The 26702-nt window shown below is 42.3% G+C and overlaps 3 protein-coding genes across 3 annotated transcripts; 2 read left to right on the top strand and 1 right to left on the bottom strand.

The window, feature by feature from the left end:
- Positions 1 to 4284: 4284 nt before the first annotated feature.
- SEC61B (SEC61 translocon subunit beta) lies at positions 4285 to 8262 on the bottom strand. The gene is made up of 4 exons (XM_015855182.2): positions 8187 to 8262; positions 7982 to 8079; positions 7716 to 7817; positions 4285 to 4607 (listed from the first exon to the last, which is right to left on the bottom strand). The coding sequence occupies exons 1-4, from the start codon at positions 8187 to 8189 to the stop codon at positions 4520 to 4522; spliced, it is 291 nt and encodes a 96-aa protein (XP_015710668.1). The 5' UTR covers positions 8190 to 8262; the 3' UTR covers positions 4285 to 4519.
- Positions 8263 to 8517: 255 nt separating this feature from the next.
- On the top strand, positions 8518 to 9906 carry ALG2 (ALG2 alpha-1,3/1,6-mannosyltransferase). Its single transcript, XM_015855181.3, has 2 exons — positions 8518 to 8870; positions 8978 to 9906. The coding sequence occupies exons 1-2, from the start codon at positions 8535 to 8537 to the stop codon at positions 9878 to 9880; spliced, it is 1239 nt and encodes a 412-aa protein (XP_015710667.2). The 5' UTR covers positions 8518 to 8534; the 3' UTR covers positions 9881 to 9906.
- A 12748-nt stretch (positions 9907 to 22654) lies between these two features.
- Positions 22655 to 24908, top strand: LOC107309939 (uncharacterized). Its single transcript, XM_015855132.2, has 3 exons — positions 22655 to 22820; positions 24406 to 24552; positions 24721 to 24908. Exons 1-3 carry the CDS (start codon positions 22673 to 22675, stop codon positions 24747 to 24749), a joined length of 324 nt encoding a protein of 107 aa, XP_015710618.1. The 5' UTR covers positions 22655 to 22672; the 3' UTR covers positions 24750 to 24908.
- Positions 24909 to 26702: the final 1794 nt, after the last annotated feature.

Raw genomic sequence — 26702 nt, 5'->3', positions numbered from 1 at the left:
AAGTTGTGGCTAACTGCACTTCTCGTTTCACGCCTATTCATTAAGAACGTACTAGAGACATGAAAAGTTAACACTGCTGAACATGAAAACATTATTAATGAAGAAGTTCATTAGCTGTTGACTTTAGTACTTTTTTCTAGGGAAACAAACACCTTCTAACTGTCCTTTTGGAATGCTGAGGGCAATCAAGCAAGAACAGGAGATTTAAGAACAGGAGATAAAGTGCTTCAGTCCTTTGACTTGCTCTCCCTTCCACCCAGAGATGCCTGTACACTGACCCATGGCTACAATGCCCATCCTCCCCACACACGGCCATCCCATCCCTAAAGTAAGCTGTGGCTGATCACAGATATCACAAACCCTTACAGTTTGCCCAGAGTATGCAACAGTTACTTACAACCTGCAGGCCAATACAACATGGGTGTCAGATCTCTTGTGATCCACGTTTGAACTGGGATTTTCTCACAAGGAGAATAAATAAATAAATAAATACACACACACACAGTTTTCTGCAAAACTCCTCCTGGAAGCCATTAATATATTTATGAAATCATTTAGCCCTCACCACGTGATCTCAGTATAGCATCCGCTCATCTCTAGCCGGCACAGCAGAGGAAAAGAACACAAGCTGTTCCATTTGCTTCTCACACTGCTGCCACAGCACAGTCTAATAAGGATATGAAATCTTACATTTTCACAGACTCATCCTTCTGCGTTTCTAAGCAGACAGAGCAACTATATACATGCATGACTCTTTAGAGATACGTATGTATGTGCATGTAGTATGATAACTTACAGCAAAAAGGAACAGAGGACAGCTTACAGTATGTTATGAAAGTCTCAGAGCTCCTAAGAAACAGCTGGAGCTAAATGAAACATTGAAAAGAGCTAACAGTTACTTCTTGGAGGGTAAATTCAGAGTCTGATGTGATTTAAAAAAACCTTTCTGCTGTAAGAAGCAGCACATGCAGGGGACAGTCTTTGCAAGATGACACCTGTATTTAGAATCATAGAATGGCCTGGGTTGAAAAGGACCACAATGATCATGTAGTTTCAACCCCCTGCTGTGTGCAGGGTCACCAACCACCAGATCAGGCTGCCCAGAGCCACATCCAGCCTGGCCTTGAATGCCTCCAGGGATGGGGAATCCACAGCCTCCTTGGGCAACCTGTTCCAGTGCGTCACCACCCTCTGTGTGAAAAACTTACTCCTGAAAACTTCCTACTTAAAACCTGCCCTTCCCTTTGTTTCCTTCAAGAACCAGAAACGTTTGAAGTGACCATGAGAGACACAGCATTCATCCCAGCATGATAGCAGAAGACAGTTCACAAGCTCTGTCTTGTGTGTGACTGACTGGGTACCAATAAATGGTTTAACCTAGAGGAAAAACATTTACTTTAGTGCAGCACAGCTGGCTTCTGCACAGACCACAAAAAGGAGGTACTCCTGCAACATCTGAACTAATGAAGCCCATATCCCCACAGCTTGTAGCACTGAACTTCAGCACAGGAAGGTGCCAGGGCAAAGATTAAAGCCTTTCCCAACATAAATGAATTTAAAAAGCCTAGCTCTTCTGCTCTTCATTACGTGACAAGCTGGAGTACTTAGGGGAACTCAGTCTCCTTCCACTAGGTACCTAGTTCAGAGAACCCTCAAGAAGAGCATCTTTCAGCTTCTACGCGTGGTAAATTTCACTGCAGTTGTCTACCATACAATGCTACTGCACAGGGAAGGGAGAGCAGGCTTATGTGGCACAGACACATCCATGTATGACAGAGCCACATAAGCTCTACTTCCTTATAAAATCCTTTCTTATTACTTGAGAAATAACCAAGTCTGAGGTTGCAAATACTGTTTTTAGAAATTGAGAATATCTTTATCATACTTTATCATATCTTATCATAGAATCATAGAATTACCCAGGTTGGAAAAGACCTTGAAGATCATCAAGTCCAACAGCAGCCTAACCAGTACCCTAACTCTAACTACACTAAATCATATCCCTGAGTACCACATCCAAACGGCTCTTAAACACATCCAGGGATGGCGATTCAACCACCTCCCTGGGGAGCCTATTCCAGTACTTAACTACCCTTTCTGTGAAGAAGTTCTTCCTAATATCCAACCTAAACTTGCCCTGGCGCAACTTGAGGCTGTATATATCCTATCTCCTACAGAGATACAAGTACTCTCAGATTTCTTGAATCTATCTGTATTGCTGAGGAGACAAAGTGAAGATCTTTGTGGGCATAGTTCCTCCTGCAGCACTGAAGTAGACTATGAGGACGTTCATGACTTCAAACTCAACTCAGTCATATTTCTATTTCAATCCTATACTCTTAGGGACCAAATTCACAGTCTTACTAATTCCTTGTTGTCTGGTAAGAAGCTTCGCAAATAATTATTCTTTCGTCTTTTTCCACTTATTACTAAAAGACACTCTAGTTTCCTGTATTACAGCACAGCCATAATTTAATCATCCAGGCTAAACAGAATTTCATGTTCATTATTAACCAATATTCTGGAAGGTCTTGGCAATCTGCCCTGCTGGGAAGTCAAATTCATGATAAATACTGGTTGTAATAATCCACTACAGTTCATGCACATGGTATGTTTTTAAGTATCCAGGTATGACATACCTAGCGCTTTCACGCAAAGCACTGAAGTGATCATAAATTGAAAACATACAGAGAAATCTATCTTTATGATGTACAAGGAACACTGAGCAGCACTATCCTTTCAGCTAAATGCATCCAACTAAGGTATAAATTTTATTAGGAATTAAAGTAGCAATTCTTCAGCATCATCATAAGGCTCACAAATCCAAAATATAATGCCAAGAAGGGGAGGGGAAGTTGTTTGTTCAGAACTAAAGACACTAGACTTCTTAACAGCATATGTAAACACATACAAGACAAAGTGGTGTATGGAGCCTGCTTTGGCAGCGGGGTTGGACTCGATGATCTCTAGAGGTCCCTTCCAACCCCTACAATTCTGTGAAGACAAGTTGGTCTAAGAGGTCAGTCTAAGAAACAGACCACTTAAGGACAGCACTGTTGAAGCAGTCAGCATTTCTGTACTCGGCTGAACAAAATCCAGGATTATACAGCAACAACCCCCTGCTCCATACCCACTTTCTTCTTCCAAGTTCACAGCTGTCTGAAGACCAAGATACCAGATAAGCAAAAACACTGAAGGCTCTAACTAGAACTGACGTGGCAAAACAGCCTTTAAGGACCATAACTGTTTAAAAGACAATCATATCTTGATAATATAATTAAGCAAAGCAGAGGTTACCTACTTTGATACTTCTGTTATCCTATTTCTTTCCCAGCCCTCCCATTCCATTTTCACAGAATCACATAATCACAGAATGACTCGGGTTGGAAGGGACCTCAAGGATCATGTAGTTCCAACCCCCCTGCCTGGCAGGGCCACCAAACATACACATTTACTAGATCAGGTTGCCCAGGGCCCCGTCCAACCTGGCCTTGAACACCTCCAAGGACGGGGCATCCACAACCTCCCTGGGCAGCCTGTTCCAGGGCCTAACCACTCTCCTAGTGAAGAACTTCCCCCTAGCATCCAACCTAAATCTTCCCTCTTTTATATTAAAACCATTTCCCCGTGTCCTGCTATTGTCAGCCCTTTCGAAGAGTTTACTCCCCTCCTGGGTGTAGTGTAGGTTTCCTTCAGGTATTGAAAAGCTGCAATTAGGTCACCCCGCAACCTTCTCTTCTCTAGGCTGAACAAACCCAACTCCCTCAGCCTGTCCTCATAGGGGAGGTGCTCCAGCCCCTTGATCATCTTCATTTTGCAACTTAAGAACTTCAAAAGAGCCTAGGCCTACAGAAGAAACACGTCTTTGACATCCACGCAGTAACTCTTTAAATCAGAATATCTGTCTATGCCTTTCCTTAAGTGCAGTCTGAAAAACAAGCAAACTTTATACTTTTACTATAATCAGTATTGAGTGGCGGAACTTACAATTAAAAGCTAAAACCATCTGTTTTTCTGGAGTTAATAGAAGAACACGACCAGCGCAGTTCACGTGCCTCAACTTTGTTTTAACAACACATCTGTTAGCATCACGTGTTTATGCATCCTGTTGCCTGCCTCATTCACTAAAGGATTTTTTTGGTATGAAGTTATACAGCAATTTTCAGTATAAAGAACCGGTTTCAACTGTCAAACGACATTTAATCAGAGATAGCGATACACAGAAACCACAAGTACAGTACTTGAGTTATTGGTTGGAATGGGAGGAAAAAACGTTAAGACTACTTTGATTTCCATATACAAATTTTATTGCAATACCTGTATTCTAAACGTACAGATGCAATGACCCATTACAGACTTTAAAACCTGCCCACATAGAAAACTGAGAAGCTTATTCTGGTATTACAAAGTTGGTAGGACTTCAATAGGTGACAGGAGGCTTCCCCAGTCTCTCTCCAAGAACAACCAGGATCCATCATATTTTTGGTCCAAGATGTATGCGTTAAGTTGGCAGCTGAGTCTATGAACGAGTGTATTTACCCCAGATGTGCAGCATAAATACAGAAGCAATAAAAAGGAGACTCATGACCAAAACTGGAACAGGCCCACTAAAAATAAAGGGAAAAAAAAAAATACATTAACACAAAGCCCAAAAAGGTCTGGCCTTTGGACAAAGCAGTCACTACCAGCCAAGCAAACTTGTCAGTTCTTATGCAACTGTAAGAGAAAACTCATATTCCATTCCCATAGAAATACCATAAAATACACAGAAATGAGGCCTTTCTGCTTCCGCTCTGTTTTAAGAGACAGGTACATAACAATTAGGATATCATAGTATCATAGTCTGGTGTGGGTTGGAAGGGACCTTAGAGATCATCGAGTCCAACCCCCGGGATTTGAGCCTCCTGTGTAGCAGAGCGGCACTTCTACCACTTGCGCCACAGGGGATTTCAACCCAGGCCTACCGGTGTTGCAACACGGCATTACTACTACTTATGCCATCAGGGCACACAAATGTAAAACTCTAAATCACATCACATTAACAACTTCCACTTCTTAGAGCAGTAATTCACAGTTCATTATTAGTCATCGCTGTGAAACCAATCTGCAGAAAATGATTATCTGTGTTTACTACTGAGCCGCCGGAGCAGAGATGTGGTAAGATATAAGAACCAACAGAGTCCTCTAGCGGCTACTCAAATTTTGGTGTGACAGTCACATTGGTTGTCTTTTTTTCCCCGAAGGTTTTATTACATTCAAAGGCAATGGTAGAGATGGAGACTGCTGTGGTTTTGGTTTTTCAAGATATAAAGGGTGTCAAAGTTAAGTCCATCATCAAATCATGACCCCAAGTGAACCCCAGTTTAACAAGTTTGTTAGCTTTTCCCCTTTCTCACACTACCTACTGTTCTCTCAAAGCTGCTCTGCACCATTTACTTCACCCAACTATGCGTCAGATGTAGAACGTTATATTGGGAGAAACACTTGACTTCTCTTAACCACTCACACTTGACAAATTACCCTTCTGTTCACCATTCAGAAGCAGGTAAATATGACTTGAATACAGAGGGAAAAAAACAACCTCAAATTTGATTACAATGAAAAGGTTCACTAACATTTGTCTAACAGATACAAACTGTCCTCTGCCTTTGAACTGTAAGTCTCAATCATTACTGATCACACTTAGCGGCCCTGAGTATGAAGAATCCTGAACACAGAGGTAAACCACACTGGATATAAACCAATCACATAACATGCAAAATAGACTGCACACACAGAAAGCTAAGTAAGTAAGCCCTATTACTCCTTCGTACAAGTAATGAAGTTTAAGACAAGACAGAGGAACCACAGGTATGGGTGCCATAGCAAGCAAGGGAAGTTTGGCTTCCTCTTCACTTCAAAGCACAAAATGCCCATTCAAATATAATCCTATCTCCTTCTCAGATTTCCCTCAGCTCCCTTTGTGAGCATTACTTTTAATGGTATTTTATAATATCTTGTACTTTCCTGAGACAAAACTGGCTTGTTTGTTATTTCTGATGCTGAGAACAGATGCCAAAACCTTGAAGCATCAGGTATCATTATGCACAATATAAAACATTTGATCTACAGTGGAGTTATCCTGATCACAGATAGCATGAAACAATCTTCCCTAATAATAAAGAGCTCTTAATTGAAATTAGATGAGAAAGAGCAGTCTTCCAGCCCCACCTCCCAGAAGATAACCCAGGCTTGGATTTATACTACTTTAAGCAAAAGTAATCAGATAAAAGCCTAGCCATACAGCTACCCATGCTAGCCTGTAAAAGATACTTTCATCATTCTAAAACCTTAGAATTCAGAGCCACTGGTTTAAAAGTAAATAGGAAGGTCTGCCTACAGACCTGCTTGCATTGAAGACTGGAACAGTGCACCATCTAAAACTGACCACACAACAACTAAAGGATTCACAAGGGAACATGCTGAAGCTGGTAAATCTACTTTGACAGCTTACATCACTGTTAGATTTTAAAAGTTCTACCTGTCAGAAGAATAGCTATTTTCTTCTCCATTTTTAATTGATTTTTGGTAGGCCACATGACACAAAGACACTTGCCTCACCTATCAAAACAAGCATGCTCTAAAACACCACTATTGCTCATTTGCTTTCCATTGTCTCTGTTTTGCTTCCTTCAACTACCCTTTCTGTAAAGAAGTTCTTTCTAACATCCAACCTAAACTTGCCCTGGCACAACTTGAGGCCATTTCCCCTCGTCCTGTCACTTGTCACCAGTGAAAAGAGACCTGCCCCACTCTCACTGTAAGAACCTCTCAGGTACTGGAAAGGGGCAATAAGGTCTCCCCTCATAATCACCCAGAATATCATAAGCCCTTCTCCAATCATTCATTCAGACAGTTAAGGAACCCCAAAATAAAATATTTACTGATTCTAGAAAAAAAAATACAACCCAAACCATAAGCATAACCAAAGGCACCATGGAGTACAGTTACTTCAGCCCAGTAACAAAACACTGGAGGCTGTAAACTCTACAAAAAGCATTAGCTCACACTTGAGGGTATGACTTCATACACATGCCTGTTAGCTGAAACACTCCTTCTGCCTTAGCTACTCACGCATAAGGTTGAGTTTGGGAAATTGATCTGACTTAGACTGGCCCAGGACTAAAAAACACAGCGCCCCTCTTGCTGTGAAGGGAAGCTATCACCAGATTACTGATCATAACCTGAGAATGTTCCTCTCATATCACAGAGATAGACAAGGTATGGGATAACCTGAGGATGCTCCTCTCATAGTAACATAGATAGACAAGGTACGGGAAAGTTAGTTAGTTGGAAAGCTTTCCTGAAATAACAGAACACCTGAGACTGTGTAAACACAGCAAATCTGTCATGTTATGTTTTCAGAATAGTGTGAAATATCACAACACATCGATTAGCAGGGAAAGACAAAAGTTTCACTAGGAGAAAACAACTTAGGTCAGAATTACACAGCTATTTTTGATGCCTGAATTCACTGAGACAGGCAACCTTTCCAATTTCACAGCTGTTAAAGCCTGTACCTCCCTCCAGGTCTAAAGATTAAACATCAGGTTTCCTGCTGAACGCATCAACTCACCATGCTTTCCTCTGCAGACGACAGCACTGATCTCTCAGCTCAAAAACTGAACAACTAAACAGCTGAAATCCATCACCCCACATTCAGACACCCGACTTACACTTTGAGCCCTGGGGAATCCTCAGTGTAGAACCGCCACATCCCACCAGTGCCTGTGGACGTGGCACGGCCTGCACTCCTCGTCCCACAGCTGGCATTCTTCCTTTAGGGGGTAAGACAACAAAGCAAAACAACCCGTTAGCTCTGTCAACTTCCAACACAGAGCACACGACAAATAGAAGAAATGAGAGAAGCAAATCAACCTGAGAAGCGTAACGTGCTGCGGGCACGATGCCCACATTAAACGAGGGCTGCCCTAACACCTACCTCTGCCGGACGGTAGAGCCTGCGGCGCGGGGAGCCACGGCCTTGCTGGGAGAGCGGCCGGACGTGCCGACGTTGGTGGAGCTGGGGCTCGGCCCGGGCTGCGGGGGGAGGAGAGAAGAGGGGTTAGGGAGAAACGGCTGTAATGAGGAAAGCGAGGGGAAGAAGCGCAGGGCAGGGAGCAGCACCATGGAGCATAGACCCTCACCATGACGGCGGCGCTGGCTGCAGTCGGTCGCTAAGCCGGCACACAACGCTCCTCACAGCCACGTCCCGCTATGGACGCCCTGCCCACTCAGCTCCTCGGGCTGGCCCTTGGCGGTGCCTGACGCAGCGTCTGTCTCCTTTCCCTCCTCTCCGCGCTCTGCCGGGTCTCTTTCCTAATGAGACATCTTCACACGGAGTCTTCTCCCCCGCAGATGGCCAGAGTTAGTTGTCTGCTATGAGAAGACAACAGGACGTGCCGCCCGGCAGCGTGCGGGCAGCCCGATATGGGAGGCGGAGGGGCGGCCCTGTAGGACAGGCTGACGTGGCCCTATAGAGCCGGCTGGGCGCCATGGCGGAGCGGGAGGAGGAAGAGGAGGGAACCGGCCCGTCCGTGCTGTTCCTGCACCCGGACCTGGGGCTGGGCGGCGCCGAGCGGCTGGTGGTGGACGCAGCGCTGGCGCTGCAGGCCCGGGGCTGCCGTGTGCAGGTGTGGACGGCACACTACGATCCCCAGCGCTGCTTCGCCGAGACGCGGCGGCTGGCGGTGCACTGCGCCGGGGACTGGCTGCCCCGCAGCCTGTGTGGCCGTGGACACGCGGTGTGCGCCGCGCTGCGCATGGCCTTCGTGGCCCTGTACGTCCTGCTGCTCAGCGGGCAGAGCGCCGACGCCTTCATCTGCGACCAGGTGCGGGCGGCCGCCATGTTGGGGGGCTCCAAAATCCCCTTCGCAGGGATTTTACAACCTTTGCAGCTGACAAATAATAACACGTCTTTTCTCTTGGTTTGTGCTAGGTGTCAGCTTGCATTCCAATCCTCAGGCTGGCCAGAAGAAGGAAGAAGGTTCTGTTTTACTGTCACTTTCCTGATCAGCTCCTGACCAAGAGAGAATATTTCCTGAAGCGCCTCTATAGGAAGCCGCTGGACTGGCTGGAAGAGTACACCACTGGCATGGCAGACTGTATCGTTGTGAACAGCAAATTCACTGCCGGTGTGTTCAAGGAGACCTTTAAATCCTTGTCTCACATAAACCCAGATGTCCTCTATCCATCACTCAACACCGATAGCTTTGAGACAGTGGTTCCTGTGGATATAACTGACTTGATTCCCAAAAAGACCAAGTTCTTGTTTTTGTCTATCAATAGATATGAGAGAAAAAAGAACCTTGCATTGGCTCTTGAAGCTTTGCATGAGCTTCGAGGGAGACTTGATTCTCATCAGTGGAGTGAAGTTCACTTGGTTATGGCAGGTGGCTACGATAAAAGAGTTCTGGAAAACGTGGAGCATTACGAAGAACTAAGGAGAATTGCAACTAAGCTTAATGTTAGCGACCACGTCACTTTCTTGAGGTCATTTACAGATGAACAGAAAGTCTCTCTTCTTAATAACTGTGTGTGTGTGCTGTACACACCAAGTAACGAACACTTTGGCATTGTTCCCCTGGAGGCAATGTATATGAGATGTCCAGTTATAGCAGTTAATTCGGGTGGGCCTTTGGAATCAATCTTGAATAATGTTACGGGATTTTTGTGTGATCCTCTGCCAACTCAATTCTCTGAGGCCATGGAAAAAATTGTGAGAGATCCTCTCTTGAAGGACTCAATGGGAGCAGCTGGGAGAGTCAGGTTTATGGAGAAATTCTCCTCAGAAGCATTTTCAGAACAACTGTATCAATACATATGCAAACTAACGCAATAAAATTGTATTTTTTTATAACATTTTAAGGCTTTGTGTCTGTGACTTGCATGTGGGGCCAGTGTTAAGTGTGACTATGATGAAGGACCCAGGACCTGCGAACTTCCTTGTTATGCTTTGTATGCTGCCAATCTTGTTAGAAGGTTCAGATTTTCATGTGTTAATTAAATGTTTCATTAAATTCTATATTACAAAAAGCACTCGTGGAACGGGCAGAAGATTTTATTTTACCTATTTTAGTTGCTTCTGTTAGTTATTCTGAATAGTTCAGCTTGGGGAACAGTTCCCGCATGCTTTTCTCTCAAGGCAGTGCAATCACATGACAGTAATTTTACTGGTTGGTTTTGTTTGTTATCTTTTTAAAGTGCAACACTGGATTTTAGGCAAGGAATATCTTTGTATCTACCTCAATTCAAGCACATCTTTATTGGTGGCTTGTTAGATTCACAATAACACGTCTTTATGTAATCCATACAATTGAGTTTTGAATCTCAAAGTAGACTGAGTAACTATAATTCCCATGGCTACTGAAGTCCAGTTTTATCTGTAAAGTATCATTTTCTGTAGCCTGTAATATAAAAATTCAAGGATTTCCATGTTTAGTAAAAATCTCTACTGTAGAGGGACCATTCCTTCTGTTGCTTAGGACTGCAACCAAGGTCTCTGTATAATGTTTTACTTACAGTAAAATTAAACAAAACAAAAAATCAATGAAGAAATTCTTTCCTTGTCTTTAATATGAAACTTGAATTGCCGTAATGGTTACAGATTGTGGCAGGTTAGTACGTGCTGTGGAAGGTGTTGGTCCAAACATTTATCAGTGTTACCTTCATTGCCTATTCCTGCATTTTGCTCCTTTCTCCCCTTGAATCCTCTTAAAACAGATGGAAGTTTTCCTAAGCCTCTGTGTAATTTTTCAGGATGAATACTGTGGGCAGAAGCTGGGCCCTAAGGCTCCCTCTTAGATGCATGTTACCCTCAAAATCCTGCTGGTCAGTAGGTGGAGATGTGGAACAGTCCTTAAGGAGTCTTGAAAACCTTGTTTCTCAACTTGCAGTCCTGAACGATTCTGTAAGTGCTCAGCCAGCTCTCTGTGTTATGCTTACTCTTCTTCCTTTTTGGAAATCCTATGATAATCGTGATTGTACAAGCAAAATGTATTCTGTCGTTGTCAGTGGTGAATCATCTGTCAACAGAAGCAGCTTCATCATGGAATAATTTAGTTTGGTGAAGATCTTTAGAAATCATGGAGTCCAACCATCAGTTAATAATACTGAGTCCACCGCTAAAACAAATCACTGAGTGCTACATCCACATCTCTTGAATGCTGCTAGGGACAGGGGCTCTACCATGACACTAATTCCCCCAGCACCCTGTTCCAATGCCTGATCAGAGTTTCCATGAAGAAATAATTCCTAACATCAAATCTAACCCACAGCACATCTCAAGGCTGTTCCTTTGTACTTTATCACTTGTCACCTGAGAAAAGAGTGACAACCATCTCACTTCAGCTTCCTCATGTAAAACTGCAGAAACATTTGAGTCGGAAGGAGCCCTTAAAGGTCATCTGCAACTCCCCTGCAATGTACGGGGACACCTACAGCTGTATCAGGTGCTCAGAGCCCTGTACAGTCAACCTCAAATGTCTCCAAGGGCAGAACATCTCCTCTTTTTAAAAAGAAAACCACAAAATAAATACATACATTTTCTGAAAGTGTTATTTAAATGCAAACACCGAGCATGATCTAGTGCCAGAAGATAAAGTTGTGGATGAGTACAATGAAATAGTTATTAGACTACTAGATAATGGAGGCTTGGGATTCATACCCAAAGGTTGTAGAATGGATGATACAACAGAGAAAAGGGTTATAAGGAGTTAATCTTCTGTCCAAAATAGGCAACAGAGTACAGTCAGAAAAATACGAAGTACATTCATGGATACTAGGTGTGAACGAAGAGGCAAGAAGATTAGCCTTTAAAGATTCTTAATTTACAAGTAGTTTGGGCTGGGAAGTAGAAACTTGCAATTTCCTTATTCAGTTTACTTGTAATACTTATAAAATATTTTTAAAAGCCACAAGCAAATTATTTTATCTGCATAATTTTTTCCACATTCCATATTCTAGGTAGGAATCAGAATGTCAGCAGTGAGCCAGCCTGCTAATGTTGCCTTTCCTCACCCCCTTCCATTCTCCTTTTAACTATTTTTATCCTTTTTACTATATTACACAATATAAAAAATTTATAGATTTGAACATTTACATGGAGTCTATAAAAACTTCATGCTACATTATCATACTGTTAAACTTCATTCCTTTTTATTATGGCTTTTTTATTCTCTCTCATGGATGAATTGACTGTTTTTTATTTTGAATTATAGTTTATTATACAGTTGATATCACAGGAGTATTTTTAAGGAAATAATAACTGCAGAACGCTGACAAAATATAGGATTATGAAAGGAGGGTATTCAATGGCATGAACACCAACACAAAGACTAGAGAAGGAAATAGAGATTTTAATTATAGTTGCCTTTATCTGTGTTTATGGTGAAGGTAGAATATGTGACGCAAAAAATAAATAAATCAGAGGTTAGCCTGTTGATTTATGGATGTGCATTTCTTCATTGCCAGCCAGTTACTTTAAGCACAAGATTAACAGAGTTCATTCCAGATTTTTGTAATGTTTGTCATATGAGAAGACCAACGAGTTAACCTTATGAACGCTGAGACAAATCTGCTAATATCTTTATGACTCCAATTTCTGTGCTCTCAAAGAGAAGACAGATAAAATGACTGGAAAAATCAAAGTAGAAATAATTTGGTGTTGTTTTACGTGGAGAAAGGAAGCATAAGTCAATAAATGTTGAAATCCTTACATAAGATAATCACAGAATGGTTTGGGCTGGAAGGGCCCTCAAATCCCACCCATGCCCACCCCGTGCCATGGGCAGGGCTGGCCCCCACCAGCTCAGCTGCTCAGGGCCCCATCCAACCTGGCCTTGAGTGCCTACAGGGATGGGGCACCACAGCTTCTCTGGGCAGCTGTGCCAACTCCTCGCTGCCATTTTTTAGACAGCTCTTTGGTAACTCTTTGGTGTCCACTTCTTAACAGACAGGGCAACTACCCTTCTTTTCCTGCCCTGCCTCTCTCTTCTAAAAAGAGCCCATAGCCCCTTTATCATAGTGTTCCTGTTGTGCAATTAATCCTACTGCATTTCTGCGATAGCAGTAATGTCATAGTTTTCTAATTGCACTGTAGTTTCCAACTCCTGCTAATTTCCCATGCTCTTCTCTGGTGTAGAGGCACCTCAGCTGAATTATCAGCTACAGTTACATACTGGTTTTAAATTTCATCATCTTTCCCCCTCACATTTATACACAATCATCTCTGCACTGTACAGAATGATTTGCTAGAGATTAAAATATATATATATATCCAAGAAACCATCTTCTATTATACTCACACAAAGCTGAGAACTTAACAGAAAGGATCCATAAGGTTTCAGATATCAGGCAGCAGTTCTGTATACTATGAGGATGTTCAAGCTCCAGCACAGGGTGCCCAGAGACTGTGGATCCATAACAGATAGGGAATTAGAATTTATATAATGGATACGCATGCATGTGAGTTATTTTAGTGAACTGAAGGAGGGCATGGTCTCTTCACCTTGATTCCAACTGGATAAATACATTTTGATTTAAGAAGATAGTTTCTGTAAGATCTTATGAATTCAATTGGATACAGTAATATTCTTAATCTATCTTAATCTAGAACCTGATAGAATGTCACTGGGCTGCCAACCATGTAATAATTTCTACATGCAGGCAATATCATAGGAAGTGCTTTGTGCCTGTTGAGGAGTGGTCTAGAAACACAGAAAAAAAACAACTTTAAAGATAAGCTGTATTATGTTGCCAGGCACCAGTACAGTCCCTGCAGTATTGCTATTGCTTGGATGGAAACCCCTCTAGATTATTAGCTACAATAAACAGGCAGAAGATTGACTCCTCTGACAACTTAATTCAAACCTCCTTTCTTTTGCCTGCAGGACCTCTTCTTGGTTCCACCTTCCTTGTTTACAACCTTTTATAACATGTTCTCTTACTCTGGCAAAGAGCAAGGCCATTTACAATGGCAATAGAAAGTTGATTAGAACAAATGATAAAGGCTGTAGATTCAGCCAGTTAAAAAACTTAAAGACCATTAAACAGATGACTGAAACTCAGGCAGCATCTACTTTTGGTCAATAGACTCCCACAGTGGATTTCAAGGCAAGCATTTCCTTTTCATAAGTGACTCTGTGTGTTTCCTCCACCACTGTGATTCTTGGCTCAAAGTTTACCATAGAACTGTGTAGTTAATGATTAAGACATAAAAGGAAAAATACTCCATACCTAAGGGGATTGCAGAATGACAGGCTATACCATACATACTCCAGGGCACTGCAAGCTGAGCAAAGTAACTAAGTTCAGATACAAAACTGTCACCTCCCCCAACAATTCCAATTACCATTACGCTATGCTCAGTGTCTTGAGTGAGGACAGGGGGAATTAAAAAATGCTTTTCCCCTTAACAAGGCTGTTTGTACTCTCCCCATACCAACCTCCCTTTGCCTATTGCAAAGATTACTGCAACATCTACAGAAGGGAAGGGTGGGAGAGATGGAGGCAGGTGAGCTCACGGACAGAAGTTATCCATAGACTTCCAACAGGGGTGGGACAGCTTTCTAGATATCCCTCAGTGGTGGGAACTGAAGTTACTGGATCCACTACTTTTAGGACTAGCATGTCCATGCACATGCTTGAGCTCAAAAAAACAACTACTTTGTGTTTGTACAGGGGCCCAAGGAATGATTTTCTTAATGGGACAGATTAGCTCTTGTTCCCTTTTTCCAATGCTCTCATGAGCAGTGTTTTAATGGGAGAGACCAATGGGAGCAGACAGGGGCACAGTGGACAGATATTGGTAAGAAATGGATATATTCAGATGTCACTAGGTCATGGTGCTCAGTTACAAATGCAGTTTTCATCAGATTCTTCCCCTTGACAGTCACATAGTAAGGATACACTGGAGGGAGCCTGCGCTCACATCCTTCCAGTTACCTGACTTCTTGGAACTGTCTGTATGGGTGAGCTGCATCTGTAGCACCAGCAGCAGCCTCTGCTGCTACTTCTAGGGCAAGGGAAAGGGGAGAAAACCCACACTCACCTTGGCAGAATCATCTGCTCAACAGAGTGAACATCCCACTGCTGGTCTCAAAATCCTCACCCGTTTCTAGAGGGCACACTAGAACAAGATGCCATTAGCAGTACATCCCCTACACAGCAAAAGAAAAGGGACTGTTCCCTTCTACCTCCACTGTTTGTTCTGCTTTCCCTTTTATGGGTAAACCCTTTCCACCCACCAGCTGTGCATCAGAGCAAGCAGTCTCCTGAGCACTCAGGCCAAGGTACACAGTACAGAGAGATATGTAGTATGCAATGAGTAGGGACAGTGCAAAGGAAGGCTTCCTGGCAAGGGAAGCAGATGGCAGTTACCTTACTGAGGAGAAAATGATGCTGGTATGATTGATGAAGGATCCTTTCCCAACTACTTTATGGCCCCTGGGTCCACAGAGGCTCTGAGTTGGGAGCGTCACAGGCTCACATCAGCCTGTTCTCTTCATCCAAGTGAAAAAACACATAGATGTGTTCAGAATGATCAACCTAGGACTGCACGGCCTCCCTGCAGTAAATAGTTTGTCCAGTGGCTTATCCATGACCACTGAAGGCAAGAGAAATCTCTCCATTATTTATTGTTAGTACCTCATGATCTGACATTTAATTTAAGTCTACTGTGTCTTGCCCAGCAGCTTCAGCATTATAAAAAGGGAAGCGCTTTCATTCCCATTTAAGAATTAGCCACAAGGATTCAGATCTACTTTGAAGAACCTTTTTGTGAACCTTTTTTCCAGCCCAAACCATTCTGCTATTCTGTGATTCTATGATTCTGTGAGTCCTGGTTGCTTTCTCGTCCTTCTCATGATCAGAAGTGGATTCTAAGAGGACATGCTCTGTGATCTTCCCAGGCAGGGCTTTCACTGCAGGCTTTTCTCACTTCTCTCCAAGGCACAACTTTACTGTGTCCTAACCCACACTGCTATAACTGTTTACTTTTTCTAATATTCTAGATGCCAGATTGCAGTTATTTATAATAACGACAGTAAGCCAGCTCACCAGGTTCAATCAGACTGTACACAATCTCCAGCGTAAGTCATATAAACACATAGCCTCGATTCTCAAAGCAGAAAAGATGGATGTCAAACACGATTATCTTTCAGATGCAAAAATGTACAAAGAAACATAAAACAAGAGATTTCTCCTCATTGAAACAGGCTGCAGTGATCTAGGAGAGGGAAAACGAGCCAGCCACTCTTACTCTTGTTCCAAGGAAAACTCTCAGTCCTATGTAAGTGTGGCCTGAAGCTTACCTACACATCTTGCAGCTGGAGCTGGAAAGTAAATCAGGCCATCTGGTTTTCAGATCCTTTACCCACTGAACAGATTGGCCACTTTGTTATTAACAGCTTTTCAAATTGGCCATAAAAACACTTCCTGCACTTATGCTTTCATAAATACTCACTCGTATTAGCATTTGAAACCTCTTTATGTACATTAAATGTTTATACTGTGCTTATTATCAACATGCCTGAGCAGCATGATATATGCAGCTTCAGAAACCTGCCTCAGAGAGGAAAAAGAAGAAGAGATCCATATGTTTTAAGCTGTTTGTGCTTAGCTTTCATCTTCAGACAAGACTTGCCCTTCATTCCTGAAAACTGACTTTGCCGTGGACATTGCAGCACTGACCACAGACACATAATCAGAGAGCACTCCTTGGACACATGTAAGGGATATGAGGAAGAGAGCTGATAACCCACAAAGCAGACCCCACCAAACCATGTCCTTTTCCTTGAGCTGTAGATGGAAGGTATCACAGCCTCCTTTTCTTCTCCATGTGGAAATGGACCTACCAGGACTGCTCCAGGATCATTGGCTGGCCTGGGCTCCCTGGCTGAGGGAGCAGCCGTCCTGACAGAGCTGAGCCACTCAGTTGCTCAGCACCTGCCCTGGGGCATACACTTTGCTATGTGGCACCTGTGAATTAAGAACTTTCTTGTATTTATATATACTTACTTAATGCTTGTAGACAGTGTATTTTGCTATGGCTTTACTAAGTCAGTTACCATGATTACACGTGATTAGTAGTGGGAGCTCAATTCTGTTAAAATAGCACTTTGACCTTTAATTCAATTTATTTGCCTTTTATTTCTGTTTTCACCACATTTCTTCCAAGAAAAAAACAAACAAAACTAAGGGTGGTCAGATACTGGAACAAATTGCCCAAGTGCGTTAGAAATCTTCATCTTTGGAGATGCTCAGAACTCAACCACATCAGGTTCTGAGTAATAGCGTAAGTCCCTGGTTGGACCAGATGACCTCCGGAGGTTCCTTCCAACCTAAATTATTGTGTCTCTATGATTGTGGCTATATCAAAACCTCTCCCACATTTACAGGAGTCATTCAGTGTAACTGTGTGAACTCGCATCAATCCCTCGTTGTCACAATATCAGCCTTGTGGAATTTTCTTTTTCTTCCTGTTTTATACTAAGTCATCCCTGACAGAGACCACATCTTTTTAAATCAGAACATTAAGATGGTTGGCCTGATTCAACATGACCCTGATCATGTGATCCTATAGCAGCTCGATAATAGTGTTCCCATTTTGTTGTGTGTGTGTCAAATGTAGCTCTGTAACAAATAAAATTACAGTCACCTGTATTGTGGAACATTTAAACTTATTTACTTACCTAGATGGTCTCTTATTCAAGTGGAACTACTTTGGAAGTGTCTTGGAATATGCGTATCAGCTATATATGGCTCGTATGTATCGCTTCTCGGGTGAAATGAGAAATTTAATTATATGAAAAAAAAAAATGCAAATTGCTGCCAACTGTGTTAACTGTGAGAGAGTTGCATTATCTTCTAACATAAATTGTCAGTGAATTGAAGAAAAGACGTTTTGGAAGCTGATCTGATTACTGTCAGGGAAAAGTGCTCAAACTCAATTGTTGGCAAATGTCCAGTACCCATCACTGAATGATCATCACCTCATCATTCAGCCTTCTCAACTGACATGCAAAACAACATCCAAATATTCATTGCACATCTGTGCTGGACAGATTATGCATTAGCAATTCAAATCAATTTGATGTACAGGCAGTTTCTGTAAAGGCGTCTGTTTGGGTGAGATGCCTTGTTGTCTGGGATAGATAATAAGGCAACTCTGTCTAATCTTGGAGAACAATCAACCCATCTTGAGAAGGTGACTGACTACGTATGCTCTTGCCCTGACAGCACAAGAACAATGGCCCCATAATGCACTTGACTCAGCTGGTAATAAAATCTACTTTTGATTAGCAGCCATGGCTTGTGTCAATCACCGCGTGATGTACCATTGTCCTCTGGTCCCGAACACAGTTTATTTACAGGGAAACAAAAGCTTTTTGGATATGGCTGCTGCCCAGAGATTGCAAAATAGATTGAGCTGTCAGCCTCACACACTAGATGAAGATTAATGAGTTGTGCAGACAATAAATATGAAGCAATGACCATAAATATGCTAATAGGTATTATCCATATACACTATAATTGCTACAAAAATTAAAAAGTAGTGTGAAGGAAATAGGTCACGGGGTGACAGATAGATAATCTTGGATGCTGAAGATCTTTGGTTCAGTCAGATTCTCTACAGGTTTATTTCCTTCAATTAGACCCTTCAAAAGAGTAATTGTTTAAAAGCTGTTTGAATAATCTCTTTTGAAACGGAGGTTTATGGGAAAATGTTTATGAAAAAAGTGACTTGAATGAACATGTTATTAGAATGAAAAAGGTGACTACCGAAAGCAAGTTACGCAGAGATTAATGTCTGCCATCAACTGCCCAGCTTCGCTATGAAGGAAACGTGTTTCAGTGGTACACGAGTGAGAACTTCAAGGGAGAGGGGCTGCAGTGGCACAGCAGGTTGTATCCAGAGATGTGAGAAAGTCAGTTCACTCTGGGGTGAAATACAGAAGATTTGAGTGCACATCTGTTTGACTGTATTGGTTTGTTTGATATTTTCATCTTCGCACACTTCTTTTCCTGAAGAAGGGAAGGATTCCTGTGACTCAAACTGTCAGAGTACTTCTGAGCCAGCTTCTGGTCTTCCAGTTACTTTTAATGAGCACCTGGTCCAGATAGCACATTGTCATGGTTTAATAATCAAGCAAAATAGGACAGCGTGTGGGAGCCTTCAGCCGTTTTGCCTAGATTCACAGTAGGCCTCTCGGTTTTGGGACTCGTTCTCTCTCCTATTTTGCTTGATTTGTTAGCTTAATTTCAATTATATTATATTATATTTGTTATCCTGTATTTTGATATAGTATTTAGTAAATAAGTGTGCCTCCTTAGATCGTTGCCACTGTTTTCTTTTCCTAATTAACTTTTCCTTTCGGCCTAGCAGCCCTGTGGGGCCCACGGCCTCCTGTCACAGATGCAGGTAGATTTTTGTTTAAACCATGACACACTTGATTTCTGGCACTTAAAGGTTTCATCTGAACCTCAAACTTTGAGACTTTAATATCAGACTGTGTTAGCTGACATGTGTAAACGTTTCAGTACCTAAGGCTGATAAAATTGAGGCTGAAAATAGAGGTATTCCTACTCTTGATATGGATGGCTTTGACTCTCTGTTCTATGAGGCTCAGAAGTGCTGCTGAAAGCTTCTCAGGTCAGCTCACTCCACCTACCTCCTCTCCTCCGATTTTCATCTTCTGAAAAAGGGAAGTTACTCACATACCCTCCCAGACCTTGGTGACACTGGTTGTCAGTTTCAGTGATAGGAGCTGTTTTCGTTTTCCTTGCATCATTTTCAGTTTTATATTATCACTGGCTGACAGCCCATAGAACTTTGTGCTTCTGGGACAACAAACTCAGCTGGACAGCAAATATACTGGAGTAACAGCTAGAAAGTTACCCAAAACACTGGTTAAAGGAAGTAAAACAGGTAGGAAATGATTAAGGAAAGCATCTTACACAAAGTAAGCAGGTAAAAAAGAAGTATGTCCTTCTGGATAGATGGTGAAGGGAGAACTCTGGAAGCTGTGATCTTGGGGGCTGAGTTCTTGTTCGCAGTCCCATTTCAACAATGGCACTAGATCTTTAAAGTGAAAGCTGTGATGTCAGCCACGTCACATGCTGTCAGGGCATAGCAAGGGCTGGCTGTTCCCAAAGGGTCAGGGAATTATGTATGACAGAAAGGCCAGGAGCACCACCAGCTGCAGCCCTGCCCCACCATCCCAAGGAAGGAGAGTGGAGCAGGCTCAGAGATGACAACCAGAGGAAGCAAAGGCTCAAATTATCAAATGAGATTATGGTGATGAGACAGAATCTATGCCAAGCCAGAAGCATGAGTCAATGGATAAGGTTCAGACGTGGTGAGAGCAATCAGGGTCAGTCACCATCATAACCAGGCAGGCCCAAGGAATACAGGCTGCAGCTGAGAGCCTGGGTCATGTAGGTATGGCTGTGATGGAGGTGCAGACAGGTGCATCTACGGCATTGCTGAGATAGGGACAGAGCCCACAGGCATAGGACTAGGGTGGAGGGCCCCAGTGAGGCTGCTCAGGGCCTTTAAGACCTAATGGGGGGCCTGAGATATTGACCACATTATGCTAAGCTGAACTATTCGCAAAGTGAAGTGTCAGAAGCTTACTAGGACTCAGTAAAGATGATTATGATGATTATTATTATTACTATTATTTTATATGTATAAGAAGAATATCCCAAGCTTTCACAATAAGCTGAAAACATGTAAACCAAATCCCTTCCAGGTCAGAACTTCATAACTTTCTGTACAAGCAGTCATAATGAACATGCAGGTAGGCAGAGGTCAGCTGTTTTTAGCACTGTGTCATCTATGCCTACTGATGTGTTCATCACCCAACTCACTGCACCCGCACACGAGGTATTGCAGTCATCTACCTGTGGATTGTTCTGTGGCATAATTAGAATCATAAAATCATAGAATCATTTGAGATGGAAAGGACCCTTAAAGATCTTCTAGTCCAACTCCCCTGCAATGATCAGGGACACCTACAGACAGATCAGGTTGCTCAGAGCCCAATCCAGCCTGACTTTGAGTATCTCCAGGGGTGGAGCATCCACCACCACTCTGGCCAACCTGTAAGCAAAGACTTTCTCTGAATCTCTTTAGTAGCTTCCCTCTTATTACACTGAATTTCTTCACCTTTTCTTTAGGAGACTACTACTAATTCTTCCTTTCCCTGCTAGATCACAATGTCTTTATCAATCATGAATTGCCGTGAGGCATTTCACTCGCAATTAAGCTTTTGTTTTATCTAATTTTTATTGGTTTTAGCTGAACAACTCTATGCGTATTCATTATGCATTTCTGTGTTTTAGAATTTGGTAAAAACTCATCATATGCAGTGTTTCTCTGCAACATCATGAAGTTTTAATTCCCAATTGCTCTGCCAGATTTTATCATCATTTCTTGTTAGAGTGTTTTGAATATTAAATAAGTTGTATTAACCAAACATGAAAAGACTTTAGCAGTTCTGAAGGAAGTATATGCAGCAATACTTATAGAGTCATTTTTGTTATATTGTGAATGGAAGTGGGCCTACAACTTAATTATCCTTTTCTTACATTAAATTTTACTTGCATTTTAGCTGTAACTTTAGTTATTCCATTACATTAAGCAATTCAAAATGATAAATGAGAGATGAGATAAAGAGAGATTTGGGAGGATGAAGATGCATCATGACAGAAGTTATAATGCAAGCAGGCTGGTTAATAAAAGCAACAATAATGGAATTAAATAAGACAAACACATCTGAATTAAAGAATAAAAATGAATAAAAGAGATGAACAAAGATACAGAAAGCAGTATTGCTCAGGTGGGATGGGGCAAGCATGGACTTTGTGTCCTCTGTTCCACAACTCAACATGTACAAGATAAAGGCACTACACAACAGGGAAAATGCTTGATCTTCTTTCTGTATTATTTACCCTGTGAAAACCTTTCCTGTGGTATTTTGACTTAACCAGATAGTCCTCTTTACCTAAGGAAGACCTGTGGATTTTTAAACTGTCTAATCTAAACTACTAGCTAAGAAATGCTGCAATGAAAGGAGCATATGCCACGTCCTGTTCAGTAAAGATGGAGCTTTAACAGGATTTGCACAAGGAAGAACTAACTAAACAGCTGTGTCAGTCTGCTCTCATGACACAAAGTCCTCCAACAGTTCCTTCCATAATGAAATTAATTTCAATCATCCTATGTTAATTGTATTCTGATTTACAACTCTCTGCAAGCAATTTTTCAGGGGATGGAAGGGTGGGGGAGGGAGAGGGAAATAACTGCATCTCTGTTGAACTCTGGGCACTGTAACAAACTCAGCTTGCAGTTTCTACATCAGCACTTCTTTGCTGCCTTTTTGCCTATTATCTTTTTTTTTTTTTTTTTTCAGTCACATTAACACTTAAAATGAAGAAATACCCTTTCTAAAATTGCCTTTGATAAGCTTTGTTTGTCTTTTATCTAGCATGTCCATAAAGGTCAGTTTCGTTTCCTGAGTGACTGCAGGCTCCAGATGCTTTCCAGCTTCAGTTTCGTTTCCTTGCTTTTAGCTGGATAGGGTATAAAGGGGATGGCTGGGAACTTCTTTCTGCACCTTCTGCAGGCAAAATGTCTGACCAGAACGTCCACAAAGCCGGTTTCACTTCCTCCGGGATTGCAAGAGATTCTCTTGCCTCATCCATCATGTCTGGTGAGGCAAGAGCCTTCGGGGGAGGTGTACCTTCTGGAGGGGCTACTGCTACTCTGCAAGAAATGGGTAAGAGAAACTCTTTTTTTTGCCTTTGCAGTTCTTGTTTTGTTTTGTTTAGTGAATACAGCCAAACAGAATTATATCCTTGAAAATGAGCTTGTCACATAATCACTTCTCTCCTACATTGTGCTGAAGACAGAAGATTCACATATAAAACTGCATGTTATGAGTGGAATGCTGTTGAGGAGGTGCAAGCTAACCCTGTAGGTACTCACTTTTCTGTTCCATATACAGAGCAATACTGATCTGACAGTGGAAGCAGCTTGGCACTTGTTTAACCCCATGTCCCATAGGATGCACACAAAGGGCATCCTGTCTGCTGGATCTGGTTCATCAGGCACCCTCTGAGTATGCATAACTCCACAGAGGAGAGAGCCCCATGAGATTCTGATTTACCCCGCAGCACAGTGGTTCACAGGCTGACCTTGAGTAAAGGCTTCAAACCCTGCACTACTTCGGGGGGTTTTGGACTCATAACACTCACATATCAGGAACACATTTACCAACAGTCTGTGAGGTGGCAACAAGTAGGGAATATTTAGAAGAGAGACAACGTAAACATATGACAGCACCTTACTTTGATCTTGCAATATCTGCACTGATTGTATGCTTTCAGGAAAAAAAACATTGGTTTTGGTGAAGATAAATCTACAAGACTAGAGGAAACTTTAGCCATGCCTACAGGACACACTCCAGAAGAGCTTTTATCCCTGTGAAAAATACTTGCTCTGTAACATTGCCAAGACAGGTGTGAGCTTTGGCTCCCTGCAGCAGGAGAGCTTGCCACACGTTCTTTGCCTGATTGAGAGCTAAAAGGGCCTGATTTCATTTCCGCAGGTGCTCCTGAAATCTCTTGCTCTTCAAACTCAACTTCTTAACCTTTCCATTCAGGCTGGAAGCCCTCCCCCACATGCAGCAGAGCATGAGTATTGTTCAGTATCACTTTACAGACAACGTTATAGCAAGCTCATCACCAAAATATTTGAGCATCCTCAAGGAATGTTTTAAGAGTCGTCCCTAGCATTTGTTGTTGGTAATGCTTTACACTTCTCCCAGGATAAGAAGGGATACCTCGTCCAGGGCCCCATCCAACCTGGCCTTGAACACCTCCAGGTGTTGGATTGGTTTGGATGGGGCATCCAAAACCTCTCTGGGCAGCCTGTTCCAGCACCTCACCACTCTCTGAAGCTCTTCCCCATGTCATCTAGTCTATCAACTGTCCACCTACCACTGATATTTTCCCACTAAACCACGTCCCCCAAGCAGCTCCTCAGAAAACTGCAATTCCAGCAGAGACAAACTTTGCACAGATTGTTTTGGACAACCAAATTAATCACAGCAGTCTTTGTGACTGAACTGTAGATTTTCTTTATATTCCAGCAACATCCACAACACACTGTAGACGTCCTTTCACCAGGATGCCATCTAAAAGGCAGTGCATTGATGGAAGAGGTCAAGTAATTAGCAGTCATTGTCTTCTGACTCATTTACCAGCCTTGTTCTTTTTCTTTTCTTTCTTTTTTTTTAAGAAAAGAATGGTAGTTTACAATTATCCTGTGAAGTCTTCTCATGTCTTTTGTAACTCCTCCAGGTGCCAAAGGCTCAACACACTCCTCAGGCTTTACCAGCAGTGGGATCTCCGGTGGCTCCAGGGCCTCCCAGATGATGTCCAGTGAGGCCACCTCTTATGGAGGCGGAGTCCCCAAGGGCGGCACAACTTCCACTATCCAATCGATCTGTAAGTCAGAGTCCTCCTGGTACAGAGGAGGCTTGGTAGAGAACTGGAAAAAGATTTGAAGCCTCTGTCCTGATAACCCTTGTAAGCCATGTTTAGATATTCCATATGTTACCCCGTACTGCAGCATTGCTTTAAATTGCTCTTGTGTTTCTTTGTGTTTGTCTGTAGCGATGGGTGGCAAAGGAGGAAGGCACTGAGTAGAAAGAAGCAACGGTCCTGGAGCATGTCCTGCAAACTGCTCATCCTTTACAGACAGATTCATTTGACATTTTATTCTCTTCTTCTCTCTCCTTGTACCTGACACAAAAGACAAAGCATTTTTCACTCTCCAAAATAAAAGTTCTGTTGAAATTGTGGATGTTTGCATGAGATCAGTGGGGACAAGTTTGGGGATGGGATTAAGGGCCAGGTTCTTCCTTGGTTAACTGTGTTCTGAAGCACAGACAAATGTAAACACAAGAGAGCAAACATAAAAGCATTGAAATTCTGGATTTTTGGCATAGCTTCAGTGTTAATGTACAAAGATGAAACCATTAGTTTGATGTGGTGAAACATCTTTAAGCCTGGGCTGGTACATGGCTCTGCTCAAGCCATCCCATATTTTCATCCCAAGGTCTGGTAGAGCAACCTGAGACTATTAAATTACAACTGTGTGTGAACAGCAGGCTCTCATTCCCTTCTGCGTGAAGTGGAGCAAGGAACCCGATCACAGTTGATTCCCAGTCAGAGACTCCCTCACGTGCAAATCCTGTCAGTGAGCAGCAAGGATCTAGATCCCCACAAGCAAATCTTCAAGCATCTCCTTTTACACTGCTGATACTGAAGTGAGGTGTAACAATGAGACTAACGTAAGAATGAAAGTTAATTAGAAAAGATCAGGCACATAACTCATCAGACAAACAGTTTTCACAGAATCATACAATCATTAAAGTCGGAAAAGACCACTAAGACCATCCAGTCCAACTACCAACCCAACCCCACCATTCCCACCAACTACATCCCTCAGTGCCACATCCACACGGCTCCTAAACACCCCCAGTGAGTGACTCCCCCACCTCCCTGGGCATCCAGTGCCACTGCCTCACTGCTCTTTCTTAATATCCAACCTGAACCTCTCTTGGCGCACCTAGAGGCAGTTCCCTCTTGCCATAAAACCACTGTAAGCTAATATTTTAAAACTAATTTTCTAAACTAATGCGGTACCATCTGAATGTGTACCTTTTTGATGACAGTTAGGCTGATTCTTATTTTCCTGCACAGACATAAGACTTCAAACAAAATTCAACTTCAGCTTTGGCGTTTCTTGACCTCCGATGCTTTGTCTTCTTAAAAATGGCTATCATCAGTGATAAACAGTGTCTACACATAAAACATGGAAAGATGATTCAAACCTACACAACAATCCTTAATCCCCTATCAGTTCCCTTTCAACAGCTGCATGATTCAGGCATTATGAGTTAGGATAGCCCCACAGTCCTCAATGCTCCTACAGGAGAACAAAGGTAAATGCTTCCTCCCAAACACGTCACTCAAGACCACTTAAGCAAGTTCACATGTGCATTATTAGAAAGGAAATATTCATGTTTTTAACAGAAAAATAATTGAAATGGTCCAATAGCAGCAAATACGGCAATATAAATCCCTCGTGTCTCTCAATCAATCTTTCACAACAAACAGACAGAAAGGGAGAGAAAGGAAAAGAGGCAACAGCATGTGATTACCAGAGCAGTAGCAGCAAAACAATATGCTGCAGAAAGAACATAGCTCTCTGCACAGAAATCAATTTCTCCCATGGGATGGGGTCGATAGTTGTCTGACAGGACAGTATACAGGCAATTTAATAGCATTTTATCTGAATGAATCTATTCCTCCACTCCACTGGTCTCATAGTGCTGGAGCAGGATCTCTAAGTAAAATAGATTTATTTCTTTTTTATCATATAACAGGAAAGCATTTATCATGCTGAAGCCACTACCACTGTCTATTAAAAATCATTTATCCCTGTTAGTTACTCATTACCAGCAACTCCTTCCCAACATTGCTATTCTAATTAGTGAACTTATGCACGCAGTCCATAAAAATCACTCTCAGTTAATTCTGGAAACATTTTTTTCTCTCAAATAGTTCCTAAACTACAGGTCACCTTTTTG

Source organism: Coturnix japonica, chromosome 2, assembly GCF_054131305.1.
Source record: "Coturnix japonica strain WE chromosome 2, WE-NBRP24, whole genome shotgun sequence".
In the NCBI taxonomy this organism is placed as follows: domain Eukaryota; kingdom Metazoa; phylum Chordata; class Aves; order Galliformes; family Phasianidae; genus Coturnix; species Coturnix japonica.
This window is presented reverse-complemented; position numbering and strand designations above follow the sequence as displayed.

What these genes read in the sequence shown, in the direction of transcription:
- SEC61B (XM_015855182.2), bottom strand. An exon ending in GGCTCTACCGTCCGGCAGAG is followed by an intron (nt 7,818 to 7,981) that starts GTAGGTGTTAGG and finishes TACCCCCTAAAG; the next exon opens with GAAGAATGCCAGCTGTGGGA. An exon ending in GATTCCCCAGGGCTCAAAGT is followed by an intron (nt 4,608 to 7,715) that starts GTAAGTCGGGTG and finishes CTTTATTTTTAG; the next exon opens with TGGGCCTGTTCCAGTTTTGG.
- ALG2 (XM_015855181.3), top strand. Translation starts at nt 8,535, where the DNA reads ATGGCGGAGCGGGAGGAGGAAGAGGAGGGAACCGGCCCGTCCGTGCTG. An exon ending in ACGCCTTCATCTGCGACCAG is followed by an intron (nt 8,871 to 8,977) that starts GTGCGGGCGGCC and finishes GGTTTGTGCTAG; the next exon opens with GTGTCAGCTTGCATTCCAAT.
- LOC107309939 (XM_015855132.2), top strand. Translation starts at nt 22,673, where the DNA reads ATGTCTGACCAGAACGTCCACAAAGCCGGTTTCACTTCCTCCGGGATT. An exon ending in TGCTACTCTGCAAGAAATGG is followed by an intron (nt 22,821 to 24,405) that starts GTAAGAGAAACT and finishes TAACTCCTCCAG; the next exon opens with GTGCCAAAGGCTCAACACAC. An exon ending in TTCCACTATCCAATCGATCT is followed by an intron (nt 24,553 to 24,720) that starts GTAAGTCAGAGT and finishes GTTTGTCTGTAG; the next exon opens with CGATGGGTGGCAAAGGAGGA.